The sequence below is a fragment of the Pipistrellus hanaki genome (genome assembly GCF_964339955.1).
Source record: "Pipistrellus hanaki genome assembly, chromosome: 10".
Lineage (NCBI taxonomy): Eukaryota > Metazoa > Chordata > Mammalia > Chiroptera > Vespertilionidae > Pipistrellus > Pipistrellus hanaki.
The window spans coordinates 18,337,148-18,357,110 of record NC_140512.1 but is presented as its reverse complement, the minus strand read 5'-3'; the positions used below and the strand labels follow the sequence as shown (position 1 = coordinate 18,357,110).

The 19,963-nt window shown below is 35.9% G+C and overlaps 2 protein-coding genes across 4 annotated transcripts in view; one reads left to right on the top strand and one right to left on the bottom strand.

Annotated features, from left to right (window-relative positions):
* The window catches only part of FAM185A (family with sequence similarity 185 member A), a 102,357-nt gene that overhangs the window by 22,110 nt on the left and 60,284 nt on the right, over nucleotides 1-19,963 (top strand). For 2 of the 3 annotated variants that reach the window (XM_084897855.1, XM_084897854.1), the window contains exons 7-8: nucleotides 4,068-4,202; nucleotides 10,055-10,116. In XM_084897855.1, coding sequence (XP_084753981.1) covers nucleotides 4,068-4,202; nucleotides 10,055-10,116 — 197 coding nt within the window. Of the gene's footprint in view, nucleotides 1-4,067; nucleotides 4,203-10,054; nucleotides 10,117-10,596; nucleotides 12,540-19,963 lie in introns of those variants that run through there. The other variant, XM_084897856.1, reaches the window with a different exon arrangement.
* Nucleotides 1-19,963, bottom strand: part of CCDC146 (coiled-coil domain containing 146) — a 193,294-nt gene that overhangs the window by 127,335 nt on the left and 45,996 nt on the right. The window lies entirely within an intron of this gene.

Below are 19,963 nucleotides of genomic sequence, written 5' to 3'. Positions count from 1 at the left end.
CACAAGCATGCTGGCAAGTGGCTTGGGTACTTGGAGTAACTTGGCCATAGGGCTGAAGTGTCCTGTGCAGAAAGTTAAAAACCATAGCTCTGTATAAAAAAAACTTTTAAAAATAAAGTCTAGAAGCTCTTGTATATTGGCCAGAACAGGGCTATGTGTATAACAAGGAAAATACTTCCTTACAAAGACCAGTTGTTCCTGCAGTTGGTAATTTCCCACATTGGTTTAATACTTTTTTTTTTTTTTTTTTTTTCCCAATGAGGCTTACTTGTCAGAGTGTCAAAATAAAACTACAATTACAGAGGTCTGAAACTGAAGTTACTGCTGACACACAGATGTGATTTGATTTCTCAAGATCAGTTTTTTTCCTTTAAATCATACCATGTTCTAGCTAAATTTCTAAGAGCTTCATTAATGCTATTCAGTGTATTTTGTGAGTGCCTTAAAAGTCATATATTGGTCGGCAACTAAGTAATTGCGGATTTTTTAAAGAAAATCAAAGACAATTTTTTCATGGAACTAAATAAGTTTATTCTGTAATGTATTGCCAATTTTGATCAATGACCTTTTGCCATCTTTCAGGCAGCATCATAATCCCACGTTCAAAAAACTTCTGGTTTTTATTAGCAAAAAACTGAATCAGGTACGATTTGACATCATCATCATTATTGAAATTTTTACCATTCAAGGAGTTTTGTAAAGATCGAAACAAAAAGTAATCAGATGGTGCAAGGTCAGGACTATATGGTGGATGTGGCAAAACATCCCAACCAAGCTCCATTAATTTTTGCTGAGTGACCAAAAATGTGTGTGGCCTTGCAGTGTCATGATGGAATACAACACCTTTTCGATTTGTCAATTCGGGCCGCTTTTCTTTAACTGCATTGTTTAATTTCGTTAGTTGTTCAATGTAGACATCAGAATTGATCGTTTGGTTGGGTGGTAAGAGTTCAAAGTAGACAATTCCTTTGTAATCCCACCAAACTGATAACAAAACCTTCTTTTGATGAATATCAGCTTTTGATGTTGTTTGAGTTGGTTCACCTGGCCTGCTCCACGATCTTTTCCGCTTGATATTGTTGTAAACAACCCATTTTTCATCGCCAGTTATCAGTCGTTTTAAAAATGGATCATTTTCATTACGTTTCTTTAGCAAATCGCAGCTGCTAATGCGTTGCGTTAACTGTGATTCTTTCAGTTCGTGAGGAACCCATGTATCGAGTTTTTGAACATAGCCAAGTTGTTTTAAGTGATTTTCAATGCATGTATGGGATACATGAAGCTTCTCTGCAATCTCACGTGTTGTACTGTGACAGTCCGAATTGATTATTGCTTTGATTAGGGCGTCATCAACTTCAACTGGACGACCAGAGCGTTTTTCATCTTTGAGTGAAAAATCACCAGGACGAAATTTGGCAAACCAATTTTGACACTGCCGTTCTTTTAAGGCTTCGTCACCATAAACAGCACATAACTTTTTATGAGCTTGCGATGCGTTTTTCCCTTTGCGGAAATAAAAAAGCAAAATATGACGAAAATGTTCCTTTTGATTTTCCATTTTTCAACGAACGCCAAACGAAAACTACAAAACAGATAAAAAAACTTTTTTTACTGATTAACAGCTGAATAGCCAACTATCAAATAACAAAATGTGTTTTACATTTGTACTACGTCTGCAAACCTAAAAATTCAACTGAAGCCATATATGTGTGAAACCCGCAATTACTTAGCTGCCGACCCAATAATTGCATTTGAAAAGGAGAATAAAACCTACAATGACTGCATTTAATGTAACTAGTAACAGAGTAAAAGCTCTTACACTGAAAGTTTTTTCCTGTTGTGTATGGATGGCAGAAAAGTAAAAACATTGTTAATCTTCATCCACTTGAAATATTTTTCAGTGTTATTTAAAATGTTGATTAGGATTACAATTTTGTGTTTTCTCCGACTGAAACCATGTTACTGGCAGAAGCTTAAAGATAACTGGAAACAAAGATTTCTATTTTATTTTAGGTCTCTTTAATTCTCACTAATTTGGCAACAGTGACTTTTCAGAGTAATGGAAACTTAGTTGGGATTCTGTTGCTTAATGGTTAGTAAAGACATCTGGAATCCTTTCCAATTCTACCACTGTCTTGCTATAGGGTTCAAGAGCCACCTGAGTGTCCTAGTTTTTCAACATTTGTCATGTGAAAAAGAATGTTATAATGCTTATTTTCTCTCTCCCTATGAATATCAACATGAGAACTTACTAATTCATTCAGAAAGTCTGAGTTTATGCTTGAGAATCAGGCCTGCATCTGAATACTGACTTTTATACTTAAAATTTGTCCTTGACAAAACCACTAATCTCAATATAGTATGCCTTCAATAAATGGTGCTATTAGTATTAGTTTTAATACTACTGAATTTTTTAAAGAGCGGTATTGATGTTGATAAACATGAAGCAGTTTATAAAGTGAAAAGAGGTTGAAGATATAACAACTTTGCTTTCTAAAAACAAAACAAAACAAAACAAAACCCAGATTGTGTTAAAGAGGGAACATTTGGAAGTTTTCAAGTCATGAGAATTCTTCATTTGCAAACAGTCATGGAGTATTGGTAGTGATGGTTTGCTTTTAAAGGGTGTATGGAGATGGGGGTGATGCTGTTTACATTGCTTAACATTTTTAAAGCTCACAGATTTACGATCCCTTTATTCATTTAAGAACAGAAAAAAATTATCACATTTGATGTATTTAGAGATACAAAGTCCCCAGAAAGTTTTTAAAGTTTGTTATTTTCTTTTTAAAGTATGTTTGATAGATAAACATGTCTTTTCCATTCATCTGGAAAATTTTCAGGGTTGTTTTTTCCCTAAAGTTCTCATGTTAATTGTTCTGGGGAATCTCTTATCAGTAGATAACATTTAAACTTTGAAAAGCAATTTGTTTTTTAAATAAAATAAACCAGTTTTAGTGATGTGCTTTGTTACCCCCTTTTTTGCAGGAGTATATATTTGAGTTCATCAGTTTTATCCCACACTTGCAGCTCTAGTTAGGAAGGCTAAAAGGATATGAAATTACTTACGGAAACTTAAGCTGATGTTAGCCAAACTAGGAGGCAAACAATGACCCATAAATAAATGCATTCTAGAAAGAATCTTTAAAATATTCACCATGGATGTCATTCTGACTATCTTGTTCACAGAGCTGAGGTTAATGTTTTATGGCAGGGCCTCTTTTTTGAGATATGAGAAACAGAGAAAGAAAAAGTTCTGAAAGAGAACTCTGCGAATGAGTTTGTACTCAACCCACGTCATTGTTTCAAAAATGATTCTTTAGCTAACAGGATACTTTTTCTTATTTCTTCCTTTAGATGCTTGAATTACTACAAGATTATAGTGGGAATAAAGTTGAGTGTCTTGCCCTAAGTACCCAAAGACTGTAATCCATTGAAAAGAAACAGTTAAAATTCAAATATTCTATTTTTTTATTGTTATCCCCCTGGCTCCTACAAGGTATAACTGAAGCATAGGACTTCAAGGTTCTAGTAGTTGTGTTACAGTGGTCATTGCGGTTACAAGTTTTGTAATTCGATGAGGTCGCATAGCAGTGTGTGAAATCCCACAGTGGTTAAGAGCATGGGCTTTGTTGTCACTGAACTGGATCTAGATTCTAACACTATCTCTAATGGGAACTTTAGTTCTCATCTACAAAATGAGGATTATAATAATACCTCATAATGTTGGTATGGAGATTTAAAGAAATAATGAGATATATTATACCTTAATAAATACTCAATTAATGATAAATCCTTTCTACAAGCTTCATGTATAATAAACCACTCACTTTTCTGAGATGAGTACTTTTGGCAAAAGAAATAGTTCACACTGTTCTAGTAACTCATATTTTTGACAGAAGTTACTGCGAATGTCTTTCGAGTAAGAAAACGTTGACACCCCCGACCTCCATGAGTAAGGAGAAGACTGTACCAGCAGCAGTGCTACCCATTCATTAATTTTTGTAATAGGCTCTGGTACTTTTGATTTCTTTGCATTAACAAGCTTTCTTATAAACGTATTACAGGCTCTGTTCTTGTCAAGGTCCCATCTTCTCTTCAAGTTCATTTACAGTTATCAGGAAAAGAGGTCAATGTGAGCTCAGAAGTCGATGTTCAAGAGATGGCCAAAACTCATAAAGATGATGGTGTAATAATTACTGGTAAGGAGGCTACATTTTACTGTGTAAGATGAATAGTCATTGTCCATACATAAATAGAAATATGGTGTGCTTAATTTCAGTTTTAGTCTTTTATTCTTCTCCATTGTCACATTTTGGTGTTTTGACACTTTTCTCCCCCCTGCTTATTGGTGACATTATGTAGACATTTTGTTTGGGATACTCACCAATCCTATTACTGGTTACAATTGATTAAAAATGTTTTATCTTGAAGAGATATTTGCATACCATGTTTATAGCAGCATTGTTCACTGTAGCCAAGAGGTAGAAGCAACCCATATATCTATTGATGGATGAATGGATAAATGAAATGTGGTATATATATTTCATACAATGGAATTAAAAAGGAAGAAAGGCCTGTCATATGTTACAACATAAATAAACCTTGAAGACATGCTCAGTGAATTCAGCCAGTCATGAAAAGACAACTACTGTATGATTTCACTATATGAGATATCTAAAGGACTCAGATTCATAGAAACACGAAAGAAAGAGAGAGGGAGAATGGGGAGCTATACAATGGGTATAGAGTTTCAGTTTTGCAAGATGAAAAGTTCTGGAGATCTGTTGCACAACAGTGTAAATATACTTACCACTACTGAACTGTAAACATAAATATGGTTAAGATGATACATTTTATGTTATGTGTTTTTACCCCAATTTAAAATTTTAAAAATTATTAAAAACATTTTTTCCTGGCACTACTGCTTTCTAATTCTTGGACTTAAAAATGAATTTAAATACATATAAGGCAAGATTTAAAGTTAACTTTGTAAGATTAGAATAAATAGGAATTTGGTTTGGTATTATGCACTTCAAAAACTTGTTTGTTTAGTATAACAACTTCTCAGTCCTAGCAATGTGAATAGCTTTACACATTTTCCTAATTACCTCTGGCTGTATAGATCACTGATACTACTTTTAAAATTATTTATCGTGCCGGGACCGGTTTGGCTCAATGGATAGAGCGTCGGCTTGGGGACTGAAGGGTCCCGGGTTCGATTCCGGTCAGGGGCATGTATGTTGGTTGTGGGCACATCCCCAGTGGGGGGTGTGCAGGAGGCAGCTGGTCGATGTTTCTCTCTCATCGATGTTTCTAGCTCTCTATCTCTCTCCCTTCCTCTCTGTAAAAAATTAATAAAATATATTTTAAAAAAAATTAAAATAAAATAAAATTATTTATCATATAGATAATACATATACAAACTTAAAAAAACAAAACAAAACTAATGCTGGTGAGGTTTTCCTTTAAATCTTAGCAGCATAAAAAAAAGAAAGTGTGTAGTGGTGCTGGCTGTGGAGTGTCTTCATAAGAACAAGCTTCAGTTTTAAATATTTTTTTGCATGTTAAGAAAGCTGTCTGTTAGAAGTCATAGAATATTAACAAAAGTCATAATAGTAATAAAAATGATTCCCCTTACACTCTCAGATCTAAATCATTGCATTTAATGGGCGACTCTTAGTTACATGATAAAAATTTAAGTGTATTAAATATGATAAGAATCAACTTCTTATGTTCTAATATCAAGTTTGATAAGCAGCCAACAGAATTATCATTTTTTGGCACCATAATCTAAAAATAATACAAATTTGTTTAACAGTGTTCCAAATGACGGTGTAATCAATTATTATATATATGTTAAGAATGTTTGAATTATAAATTAAAGTTAGTTTGTCATTTTTTATTCTGTTACTCATAAATCATTTTAACTCCATTTAGATTTCATTTTAACTCCATTTTAAAGTCCCATTTATTTTAACTCCATTTTAAAGTCCCATTCTCATCACTTCAGCCATTATATCATTTAAGAACACTTACTAGTTCTGTCATTGGATAAAATCGGTATCTGCAGACCTGATCTCTTTATTAACTTCTTGCCCATTTCTACTCAACTAAACCAACAACTTAATATATTTAAAAACAAACAGTATCTTTCCCTAGTCTATCTCTTCTCCTGCTGTCTTCTGTATTTTCCTTCACTTGATCAGTCAATCACACAACAAGCATTTATTAAGTCAGGCACTATGAGAAACTAGGAGTGCAAAGCTGACAAAATATGGTCTGTCTGCCATCAGAGGAGCTTATATTCTAGAGAGGCAAAACAAATCAGTGAATGCAATAAAGTGGGAAAATATTGCAATAGAGTTATGTTCGGGGTACTGTAAGAGCATGTAGGTGACACATCTAAATTAGACTAGCACTGTGAGTTTAAGGAAATGAGAGCCACACTCCAGTGTGGCTAGAGTACCAACAGTAAGTGGAAGAGTGTCATAAAAGGAGGCTGGGGAGTTGGGAATGGGGTCAGATCATATTGGGCTGATTTGAATTTTATGCAAAGTGCATTGCCAAGACAGTGAAAGGTTTTAATCTTGGGTTCACATAGTCATATCTGTATATTAGAAAGATCACTGAATGTTGAGTGGAGAAAGCTAAGAGAAGACAATGGTGGAATGAACAAAAAGCTAAATAGCAGCAGGTTACTGCAGTAATTCAGGAGAAAGATTCAGTGGCCTGGACTCCACAGTGATCTGTTAAATTCAACATGTAAATTAACCTTCAATAAATTTTGGCTAAAGAAATAGATAAATGGATGCTATTAGGAAAATGCATTCTTATCTCATTGGTTATCATGAAGCTTCTCAGTCTATTTAGTTCTTTTGGTATGTTATTTGTTATTATGTCTTACACTCTAGCCCTACTTAAACCAAGAAGGTTCAAATTGCAGAATAAATTTTATTTCTTGTTCATAGTGCAAGATTCTATGTACTGATCAGCTGACTTCTTTTGTACTGTTTGGTGCCCAAAAGGCCACAGACCTTATTAGCAGAGAAGGAAAGTAAAAGTTATAACTGTATCCCATATATTGGAATAAAGTTAAGACATGGAAAATATAAAAAAGGCCAAAATTGAATTTCTAGAAATAGAACTGAAAACTATAATGTCTGAAATGAAAAATTCAGCAGCTGGGATTAGACATAGAAGATGTGAGAAAGAAAACGTCTCTCCAAGAATATTTCTTGGGCAAAATTGGTTAATGGTATACTTGCTCAAAACCTAGAGTATGATTATCTTGTTATTATTTCAAGTAATTGAGAGAAAAATACAATGATAGGCACCATTAAAACTAGCTCAAAATATTTTGCCAGTAAAGATTTGTTGTCAAGATATCTTGGTTTGCATTTCTGTCGAGAGAACTGTAAACAGTTAAACAATATTGACAACATTGGTTATGGAACTGTGTGTGGTATTAGAGGTTTTGTTTGTGAAATACATGCATTAAAATAATTAGATTTCAGCATAATTATTTTCATGTTGTTTTAGAAGTATATGATTTATTTTCCTAACCAGCTGGTAAGCTTTTTGAGGGTGCTAACATGTCTTTTTACATCTTTGACCCATTCCTGAAATACTTAGCATGGGGCTTCCCATTGTGGGTGGTCAGTAGAGTTTACACTGTTAAAGAGGGAATCCTCCAACTATGATGCACTGAAGTTTATTCTGGGGCTAATAAGGCAGCACCAAGATTATTCCTCTGAACCAAAAAAATGTAAATAAACAAAGTCTGTGATAGGGTTTGGGGAAGAGGGTGCAAAAGCTCATCTCAGTCAAGAAGCTTTTCAAACTTATTTTAAACCAGAGAGCTAAATTATGCAAATTATTCCTCAGGGCCCCATCTTTATCCACAGCCAGTGCTGATTAGATCAGGCACATTCATGGTTCATGGCTAACACTTCTCAACGAGGCATTTGAGGAAATAAATAAATTTGGAGATCTATATATTTGGGTAGATTTGGACAGAGCAAATTTAGAGTGCAAATGCTAGAGTTTAAAAATGTCCTAAGGGGAAACTTTTCTCCCCATTTAATGGAAGCCAGACCACGTGGGGATAAGGTGGGCATTTTCCATTTCTTGGTCAAATAAACATTGTCTGATTTTCATTGGCAAAGGCATTTAAATAAGGAACAAGGTTTTTATAACCCCAAGTTTCAATATGTGTTACAAGATTTTTTAAGGAAGGGATTTATAAACTTTACAAATTAGAGTCTCCACAGATTCAGGTCAAAGTATTAAAGGCTTTTAGTAAAATATGGTTTGGCAAGATAGAGAAATCTATTTTAAGAAACCTACATGGAATTTTGTAAATTACCTTATTTTTTTTAGTATTATCTCTAAGCTAAAATCGCTTGTGTGTTCATTTTGTTGGTAGCAGCAACACCATGTGTGGCCTCTGCTGCTGCAGGGGAAATAGGCAGATTGGCTTCTTTCTCCATAAGCAAGAAAATGCATTATTATGAAGGTGACAAATAATATATAAGGAAAAAATCGTAGATAATTGGGAAAAACTTACTATTTTTTATGCTTTGCCTATTGATGCTAAATAGTGTTAAAAAATAATAAATTTAGAAAACCGATGTTCAAGATTTTCTGTCCTTTTTGTTTATTTGAATCACTAGGGAAAAATTGGTATTATAGAAAACTACTGGGTGCAGCTACCGCAAAATCCTGACCTACTGAATGCAGCACAGGCATAAAAAGAACAAATTCAAACTGACAGAGCTGAACCCCTTAATGATGAAGTTAGGGGGAAAGAATAGCTTCTAATACAAGGATTTACTAATGGGAGTCATAAGAGTATTGAAAATATAGCAAGAGAAGTAGAAGGAAAAACTCTAGAGGAAGTCATTGAATACTCAGCTGTGTTCTGGGAGGATACAGTGACCCCTCTAAGACATAAATAAAATTATGGCTCAGGTTAAATAGGAGATGCAATAATTCAGAGAAGAATTTGTATCAAAGAAGCACTTAACACAATGATTGAATGGTACAAAGCACCTTTTCATTAGCTAAGAACATTATATGGTACCAACAAAGGGAAAAAACTTTACTAAAGAAAAGTATTGCCTGATTCGTGTGCTTGGATTTAACAAAAAACATTTATATGATGAATTGAAATATTTACAGTTCCTCAGTTCAGATTTGACTTGGTTCTTAAGGACAGAGTTGCAATGGAGTGCCAGAGGTGATTACCTTGATGGTGAGAAAAAAAACATAGAACTGCAAGAATTGAGATGGAAAATGAACCACTGAACTCTCTGATTGCCACAGCCTATTACCCTGAGAGAATTTCCAGGCCCCAGGGCACAGAGGGGTAAGAGCCAGAGCCAACAGATTCCATAGAGGAGGGGGACTGAGCTGAGCATCTAGGGCAAGCATGCAAACTCAAAGGCTAACATGGGCCAAATAAATGAGGCATGTGGCCCAGGGGCTACGACTTGGACATGCTTGATCTAAGGCAGGGGTCTTCAAACTACGGCCCGCGGGCCACATGCGGCCCGCAGAGGAGTCTGATCCTGCCCGCCAGGTTTTTGGGCAGTGAGCGCAGCCGAGGTGTTACAGTAGGAATTAGTAGTTCATATAGTCCGGCCCTCCAGCTCTCTGAGGGACTGTGATCTGGCCCCCACTTTAAAAAGTTTGAGGACCCCTGATAAGGAGACCAGGGCTGTTGGAGTTCACAGGAGAGTTCTAGAGAGTAGACAGCTGTTAAGGGGGCCCATTTGGCAAAGTACTGATCACTCTGTGTGTGAGGAAAATATCTAATGCTTCCTACAATGGGAATGAACTTCAAAATAATTATGCTGAGTAAAAGAACCCAGATTTTAATAAAGTATGATTACATATACTGGTAATCTTTGTAACCCTTTCCCAACTCTGTCACAACTAAGATTTTTTGCTGTTCCAAAGCATTTTGGTTTTAAAGATATATTGTTAGGATTTATGTAGTCAAATTTGCTATTGTCATTCAAGATATAACTTCATTCATTTTGTGTTTCAGGGCTCATGAATCAAGGAAGCAAACTTGAAAAATGGATTAAGGCTGATGCCCCAAAAGGCACTGTAAGTTTTAGAAATCAAAGCTGGTTTCAGTCCCTGAAACTGCAAGACTGAATGGTTTGAGCCTAGCCGGTGTAGTTCAGTGGTTGAGCATCTGCTTATGAACCAGTAGGTCACAGTTTGAATCCTGGTCAGGACACATGTACAGGTTCTAGGCTCGATCCCCAGTAGGTGTGCAGGAGGCAACCAATCAATGATTCCCTCTCATCATTGATGTTTCTATGTCTCCCTTTCTTTTTTAAAAAAAGGAATAGTTTGAGTTGTATTTATAATTTTAATAATTAGTACATCAACAGCTACAAAAATGCAAATTTCACTGTTCATATAAATATTGAAAATAACAAATTGAATGAGTACTGAATTGTGGTTTGTTTGTTTTGGGGGGCTGTCAAAATTTGTATTTACCTGTTGTTTTAGTTTTCTTATTGCGCTGTAAAATATTACTTACAAACTTACCGACTTAAAATAACACCCATTTATCAGCTCACAGTTCTATAGGTCAAGAGCCTGGTTAGATTCTCCATTTAGGATACCCATCAGGCTGAACTCAAGATGCTGGCTGGACTTAGTTCTCATCTTACTGCTCTGGTAAAATAAAATAAAATAAATCTTCCAAGCTCATTCTTATTGGTGGCAAAATCTTGTTCCTTGTGACTAAATGAGGCCTCCGTTTTCCTGCTGTCAGTCGGCATTTGCTCTCAGCTTCTAGGGGCCAACTATATCCCTTCTCGTGTGGCCCTGATCATCTTCTAGGCAGCAGTGATGCATTCAGTCCTTCTAATACTTCTGATGTCTTCCGCAGCCATGTGAGAGAACTCTGCTATTAAAAGGCTCACTTGATTAGGTCAGGCCTACCCAGGATAATCTTTGTTTTGTCATGTAATATAGCATAATTATGGGAGTGATGTCTCACCATATTCACAGTGTCCACTCATTCTCAAAAGATTATACAAAGACATAGGTAATAGGGGGAGGGGGAAGGGGAAGGTGAGTTATTTCAGAATTTTTTGTACCATAGCTCTTATGTAATGTTTTTTACTTATATTTATTATGACAGCAAAGTAAATTTAAGTTGTGAATAAAACACATAATAAATATGATGTAATTGCTACTGATTTTTCATTTATTTTGTGTAATTTAAGACATAACTTGTTAGTGGAAGAGAAACATTCAACTATTTTGAAGATAAAACGGTGTGTATTATATGATGCTATTTTATGAATTCTCGTTCTTTCAAACCTTATTTGTCTACTCCTAGAGCATTTAAATTAACACTGAAAGACTAGTAGAATAGATTTTTTTATGATTAGGATACATCAGTTCTTAAACACTAATTTCTGATATACCTTTCCAAATAGTGTGATTTATAATAGTCTCTCTCTTTTTTTTTTTTTTTTTTAATATTTTACTTATTTATAGTTGTCTGTTTTTTAACTTACTTGTGAAACAAAGTTTGCTTTGTGGAATATCTCCAAGTCTCCATTTAGTTTACCCTTTGTGAAATCAAAATTAGTATAAGTTTGGATGATATATGTTAGTATATTTGATGTGGATGTGGTGTGTGTGTGTAATAAGTAGAGGAAACAGAGAGTCAATGAGACAATTTTTATCCTTTTTCACTCTCATGCCATTATATAAGCATTTTCATGACTAAAAATAAAGTTTATGAACTTGGTCAACAATTGCCAAAAAGGTCATGAGCATAACATTAGTCAACTGTATTTAAAATTATTAAAAGAATTATATATAATTTGGATCACATAAGTCTAAACAGAAAGGGAAAGCTTCCATATTTTGCTCTCTTAAACACAGACTGATAAATATCAAATGCTTAAGAGCTGAGACCTAAGAAACAATTTGGATACCCTGAGGACCTTGCACTGAGAACTTGAAGATTTCACCCCTTCACTCTACTTCTTGATCTCGTTTTCATAATCAACTTTTTTTCTAACACCTACACCTTTTCTTTCATTTCTTTAGCTATAAAGTTTGTCTTCCCATGAAGAACAAATGTCACTCCTGTTCTTTTTATTGATTTTTTAGAGAAAGAAAAAACGATAGGGAGAAAAAGAAACAGATATTAGAGCAGAATATGGATTTGCTGCCTGCTGCACACCCCCTACTGGGGATCAAGCCGGCAACCCAGACATGTGCCTTACCAGGAATTGAACCACAAACTTTTGGTTCATGGTAGGACACCCAGTCAACTAGCCACATGGCCAGGACTCTCTTGTTATTTAAAAGAGGATCTTGGTCAAAGAGTTTTGGAGTTAAACACCCTGCTTGGTTACTAGAGAACATAACAGGGTGTGTCAATCCTTACTCTGGTCTTCCCCATACAAGTATTATTGCTGAAGAAAGCAGCAATAGGTCTCTCCAGTGGTGTGCTTGAAACATTTAGGGGTTAGAAGCCAACTTTTTAAATTTAAAAAAAAATGTATTTTATTGATTTTTTACAGAGAGGGAGAGGAGAGAGAGTGAGAAACATCAGTGAGAGAGAAACATCGACCAGCTGCCTTTTGCACACCCCCTACTGGGGATGTGCCCTCAATCAAGGTACATGTCCTTGACCAGAATCGAACCTGGGACCCTTGACTCCGCAGGCCAACATTTTATCCACTGAGCCAAACCGGTTAGGGCTAAATTTTTTTTTTTTTTTAATTGAGAGAAAGAAACACTGATTTGCTGTTTCACTTATTTATGCATTCATTCATTGTCCCTTGTATGTGCCCTAAACAGGGACCAAACCCACAACCTTGAGTTATTGGGACAATACTTTAATCAATTGAGCTACCCAGCCAGGGCAGAAGCCAGCTATTTTGTAGCTGCCAGAAATCTCCAAATGTAGTTTAAAAATCACCATCAGAACAATCTTTTGTTGTTAAATCTTTTGGCTCAGGTCTTAAAACTTCCTATTCAACTGATTCCCCTGCTGTCCACTTTCAGGAACCATTTCTACAGCTAAGTGATATTACTTAATTTCAAAAACTTTCAAAATCAAGCTAAAAGGGAGAATTATTAAAACTATTTAGCTAATATAGATTACCCTACAATAATACCAGTTGAGCCCTTTTAAAAACTTTTCAAAATAATTCATATCCTTTTTCTTAAATATTATCCTTCAAATTTGTGGGATACAAAGGGATAGTGATGAGTCCCACTTAACAAATAAGTAACGGAGGAAATAGGCTTAAAATACTGATCTAATATTACTGACACAACTTCTTTGGGGCAATCAGAACAGTGTGCTCTCCCCTGGACTCTGAATATTAGTCTACATGATATTAAATAATGTTATAAATAATCTATATCTCTTAGCATAAAATTGGGAGAGCACCCTTTTTCGGATAACATAGTTTTAAAATATTCCTTTTGTGCAAATCTGATTAAAAAGAAATTTATCTGAGACATTGCAGGGACATTCACAGATAGTTCCTGCTTCAATTTAATTTGCTTCTAGCAGTTAAATTAGTTGTTGAGATGAGTCGGTCATTTGGCATTCAGTTCTGTCTTGTTAAATATCTGGAAACCATAAGAAAGCCTTATTTCCTCTAAAAATGTATGTTGCTCACCTGGCGTGGCTCAGTGGTTGAGCCCCAACCTATGAATCAGGAGGTGCCATGTTTGGTTCCTGGTCAGGGCACATACCCAGATTGCAGGCTCGATCCCCAGTGTGGGGTGTGTGGGAGGCAGCGGATCAATGATTCTCATCATTGATGTTTCTCTCCTCTTTTCCTCTCTGAAATAAATAAAAATGTGGTTTTTTTTAAGTGTATGTTTATGTTTTTTACAATAAAGCTTCACAGATCCTTAAAGTCATTTGCCCTGGTTCCATCTCTCTGGTTTATGAGGCCACCTCTGCTTTCTTTTCTAAAGAAAAGCTTCTAAATTTCTTGTAAAAAAAAATATTACATATCTCAGTATTTCATATAACTATAACCTCAGATTTTATAATTTCATCAAACTATTGGTTTGATTAAGGCAAATTTACATGGAAAACTCATATAGCAGCAATACTTGATTTGACTTTTTAAAAATCATGATTATTAGACAGAAGATTTAATGATGTATTTAAAAACATTTATAGTTGGAATAAGAATCAGGAGATGATTTACTGCTGTTTATACAATTGAGATCCAGCTAATAAAAATATTTGCATCAAATGAAATCACCAAATTCTAGATTTTTTGTTTTTCTGTTTGAGTTGAAGGTTATACTACTTTCTCTTCACTATTTTATGTTGACTCTTTCACTGTCAATTCTCTGTCTTTAAGTGGTGTTATTTCCCGTCGCTGCTGCTGTCTGTCATATGCTTGTTTTCATCATCATAGCTAGACCAAACTGGAGTTTCACGAGGGCTGTTTTCCTCCTGAACTATAGATGACATTTTCATAGCTGCCTCCCTGCAATAACAGTGATTAGCATTAGCTAGTTGGCAGAAGTCACAAGTGCAGATTTTTCAAACTAAATCAAAGTTGGAGTTAAAAAAAACTCACCATCAGGAGTTGAATTCACTTTTCGCAGCTTTCTTGCCTTCCTGAGTGCGGAGGCTGTGGGTAATTGTGCTAATAATCAGGATCCCAAAGCTTAAGTAGCTCAGTGGCACTCTAGGTTAGCCAGTTCAAAGGTTAACAGGCACAGTGAATGGGTCTTGAAATTGCATGGCCATGGAGTAGGAATACTGAGAGCACTATATAGTGCTCTTAGTGAGCTCTCTGCCTGCCATTTTCAGTCTTACATGAGCAGAACCCTTTCCAGCCAATCTGAAGGCTGAACAGGAACTCCTAACCCAAAGTCTGCAGATCTCTGTTGGGTACATGGATGAGTTAAAGGGAGGTCCATGAACTCTTGGAAAATTTATATAATTTATATCTTAATATACCTTTTTTTCCGAGGAGAGGGTTTGTGACTCCTCAAATTCTCAAAGGTGTCTATGACCAAAATGATTAAAAATACTAGAACTATCTTTCTTAGGAGGCAGAAAGGAAGGCAGCAAAGAGGGCATGTAAAAATTGTTCTGGACTCCCAATTCCAACCTGAGGGTGTGTATGTTGTTGGGAGATTCCCCTATACCACCAAGCAGTTATTGGATACCAACCTAGGTGTCCAGCAATTCAACTCAATTATGATACCATCTACCCAGAGTTTGCATCAGATTCCACAGGTTAAGGGCTCAGTCCCACAAGACCACCCTTCACTTCAGACACTAATTGCAAGTCCAGGTTGTCACCTGGGTTTCCGACTAACTGGCTACATAGAGCAGAGGTTCCAATGACTTCCTCATTGGGTTGGATTGATTTGCCATAGCTGCTCACAGAACTCAGAGATACTTTACTTACCTGGTCACCAGTTTATTATAGAGGATATAACTCAGGAACATCTAAATGTAGGAGGTGCATAGGGTAAGGTATGGGAAAGGCCTCAGAGTACCCATGCCCTCTTCAGTTATGCCCCTCTCCCCAAATCTCCATGGATTCACCAACTCAGAAGCTCTCTGAACTCTGTCTTTTGGGGTTTTTATGAAAACTTCAATGATGTAACTATGATTTACTAAATCAGTAACCATTGGTGATCGATTCAGCCTCTAGCCCCTCTTCTCTCCTGTTAAATCAGTCCCACCCCTCTCTTCAATGGTTGGTTCCCCAGGCATTTAGGTACTTTCCAAAAGTCACCTTATTAACATAAACCCAAATGTGGTGTGGAAACAGGCTTGTTATGAATAACAAGATACCCATTACACCTTTATGACTGAAATAATTTCAGGAATTGAGGCCAAATTAGAGCTGAGTCTTTACTTCTTGTTCATAGGGACACCTGGGTTTAGTGGTAGAAAACAAAAGTGGCCTTTTGGCTGTTCTGGCTCAGAGAAAGGAATTTTCCATACATCCAGCTAGTTAACTAGAGTTTTGCATTAGGTTTAGGGGCCAACAGTTTTCTTTGCATATTTTTTTATCTAATGACCTGGCAAGAGGGGTGAGGAATCAAAAGCAGGCTTTGGATATTAATAGATATCTTGGGTCTTCTTAATTAAATAGTATCTTTAATACACTTAAATATTCCATACCAGATTAGATTCAGCAAGGCCCTTGCCAGAAAGTCTCCATTCATCTAGTTAAAATCCCAATTATTAGAAGTTCAAAATGTTCTCAAAGAGTGATTGGCAAAATAAAACCAAAAGATTAGAAGCTTAACTCCTTTGTGTAATATTGTATGTTATCCTGCCCAAATTTGGTTGTTTAATGGTATGGCAAGGTTGGCAGAGACTCCTAGGCCCTAGTATCCATATCAGTCTTCTCCAGACCTATCTGAAAGGATTGAGTCACCATTCCTCTTCAAAATTTTTCAAGGACCTACCCTCTTTAATCTGACCCAGCTTCAGTTGACTCTCTGACCCACTCTCTCCCTTAGTCCTGGGCCCAGAGGGAGTACCTATTTTACAAGTTTTTGTTTTAATTTTATTTTAATACACACAGCTTTGGATCAGAAACCATTTTCTTCCTTAGATGGCAAGTGACTAATTTTCATGCCAGGCTTGCTTAATTAAGGAAGTTCTCTGAGCCCTGGCTGGTTTGGCTCAGTTGGAGTGCTGTCCTGTGCACTGAAGGGTTCTGGGTTCAATTCTGGTCAGGACACATACCCACGTTTCAGGTTTGATACCTGGTTGTGGCATGTGCTGGAGGCAACCGGTCGATATTTCTCAGACCATTGTTTTTCTCTTTCCCTTCCTCACTCTAGAATCAATGAAAAACATATCCTTGGGTGAGGATTAAAAAAAAAAAAAAAAAAAAAAAGTTATCTGAGAGAAATCTACATGCATAGAACACATTATGTACTCTATACTTTGATAATATTATTTCTTTTTCTAGCTTGCAGAAAAGAATCTCATCTTCAGGGAGTAGTCAAGAATTCTTATTTTGAACACTCTAAAAGGTTACTTCTTCAGGTCAGTTAAAATAATTGCATATGTTTACTCTCAGTCAATGGGAAAAACTGAATAATGAAGCAGATAACTCACAGGGTAGACACCCTAGGCCTTCTACCTTTAAAAATTGCTTATTTAAACAAAATCAGAAATGAAAGAGGCAAAATAACAACAGACCCCACAGAAATACAAAGGATTGTAAATAAATAAATATGAACAACTCCATTCCAACTACTTCGAAGAAATGGACATTTTCCTAGAAAAATATGTCCTTCAAAACTCAATCAGGAAAAATTTTTTAAAAAATCTGAATAGGCCGATAACTATGAAGGAAATTGAAGCAGTAATCAAAAAACTTCCAGCAAACAAAAGCTCTGGGCCAGATGTCTGTTCACAGAGGAGTTTTACCAAACATTCAAAGAAGAACTAAAACCTATCCTCAGACTACTCCAAAAAATTTAAGAGGAAGGAATACTTCAAGCTCTTTCTATGAAGCCAGCATTACTCTAATCCCAAAACCAGATAATGACACTACAAAGAAAGAGAACTACAGGCCAATATCTTTTTCTTTTTTTTATTCCCCCATTCCCATCCCAAACCCCTCCCTAGATATGCCCTCCTCCCCCCCGCCCCCCCCCAACTCCCATTGTCCATGGCCACTGGCTAGGCCCATATGCATGCACACAAGTCCTTTGGTTGATCTCTTTCCCTTACCCCCATCCTCACTTTCCCTCTGAGGTTTGAGAGTCTGATCGCTGCTTCTCTTTCTCTGGGTCTGTTTATGTTGTTCATTATTTCCTCTAGATGTGTGAGATCATGTGATCCAAGAAATATACCCTTTTAAGAACCTAAACTGCAACAAGCCATAATGGTTATGCTGAGAGTCAAATGAATCAGTCTGTAGTGAGTTCCTTTCTGGGCCAACAGTTCTTTTGTGTCCCAAATTTCAATGCCAGATAGTATCTTTTGATGAACATAGATGCTAAAATCCTCAACAAAATCCTGGCAAATCAGATGCAGCATTACATTAGAAAGATTATACAGCATGAGCAAGTGGGATTTGCATATCAGGAATGCAAAGATGGTACAATATCCGCAAATCAATAAACGTGATACATCACATAAACAAACAGACAAAAAATCACATATTCATATCAATGCAGAAAAAGCATTTAATAAATTCCAACACTCTTGATAAAAACCCTCAGCAAAGTGGGAATAGAGGGTTCATACCTCAACATAATAAAAGCTTTGTATGACAAATCTACAGCCAACATCATACTCAATGGACAAAAACTAAAACCATTTCCCCTAAGAACAGGAATAAGACAGGGATGCCCTCTCTCACCACTCCTGTTTGACATAGTACTGAAAGTGCAGACAAGAAGTGAAATAAAAGGTATCCAAATTGGAAAAGTAGTAAAACTTTATTCACAGATGACATGATATTGTACATAAAAAACCCTGAAGACAACATCAAAAAACTACTAGATATAATAAATGAATTTGGCAATGTTGCAGGATACAAAATTAATACCCAGAAATTTATGGCTTTTTTATACACCAATAATGAGCTCACAGAAAGAGAAACAAACAAACAAAAATCCCACTTACCATTGCACCAAAAAAATTAAGATACCTAGGAATAAATTTAAGGAGGTAAAAGACCTGTACTCTGAAAACTACAGGACATTGAAAAAAGAGATAGAGGAAGACAAAAACAAATGGAAGAACATACTGTGTTCATGGATTATTATAGAATCACCATCATTAAAATGTCCATACTACTCAAAGCAGTCTAAATTTAATGCAATCCCCATTAAAATACCAATGGCATATTTCACAGACCTAGAACTAACCAAAAATTCATACGGAATAAAAAACCCCAAATTGCTGCAGCAATCTTGAGGAAGAAGAATGAAGTTGGAAGGATCACAATACCAGATAGTAAGCTATTATTACAAAGCTACTGTTCTCAAGAACAGACATCTAGACCAATGGAACAAGAGAACCCAGAAATAGACCCAAGCCATTATGCTCAATTAATATTTGACAATAGAGGCAAGAGCATACAATGGAGTCAAGACAGTGTCTTCAATAAATGGTGTTGGGAAAATTGGATAGTACATGCAAAAAAAAGAAAAAGAAACTAGATCACGAACTTATACCATACACAAAAAACTCAAAATGGGTAAAGGATTTAAATGTAAGACAGGAAACTATAAAAAATCTTGGAATACTCCATAGGCAGCAAAATATCAGACATATGTATGTTGTAGCATTATCTTTACCAATACAGCTCCTAGGACAATGGAAACTAAGGAGAAAATAAACAAATGGGACTACATCAAAATAGAAAACTCTGCACAACAAAAGAAACCAACAAAACAACAAGAAAGCCTACTGCATCAGAGAACATATTTGCCAATGTCATATCCGATGAAGGCCTAATCCCAAAATTTATAGGGAATTCATACATCTTAACAAATGAAGATAAGTAGTCCAATCAACAAATGGGCAAAGAATTTAAATAGACACTTTTCAAAAGTGGGCATTCAGAAGGCCAAGAGACATATGAAAACATGCCCAAAGTCACTGATCATCCAAGAGATGCAAATCAAAACAACAATGAAATACCATCTCACACCTGTCAGAATAGCTATCATCGACAAACAAGTGCTGGTGAGGATGCGGAGAAAAAGGAACCCTCGTGCACTTTTGGTGGGAATGCAGACTGGTGGAGCCACTGTGAAGAACAGTATAGAGTTTCCTTAGAAAATTAAAAATGGAACTCACATTTGACCCAGTAACCCCACGTCTAGGAATATATACCAAGAAATCAGAAACACCAGTCAGAAAGGACATCTGCACAACTTAAAATAGTAAGATTTGGAAACAAAAACATAATAAATTGCTTATTTACCCCTC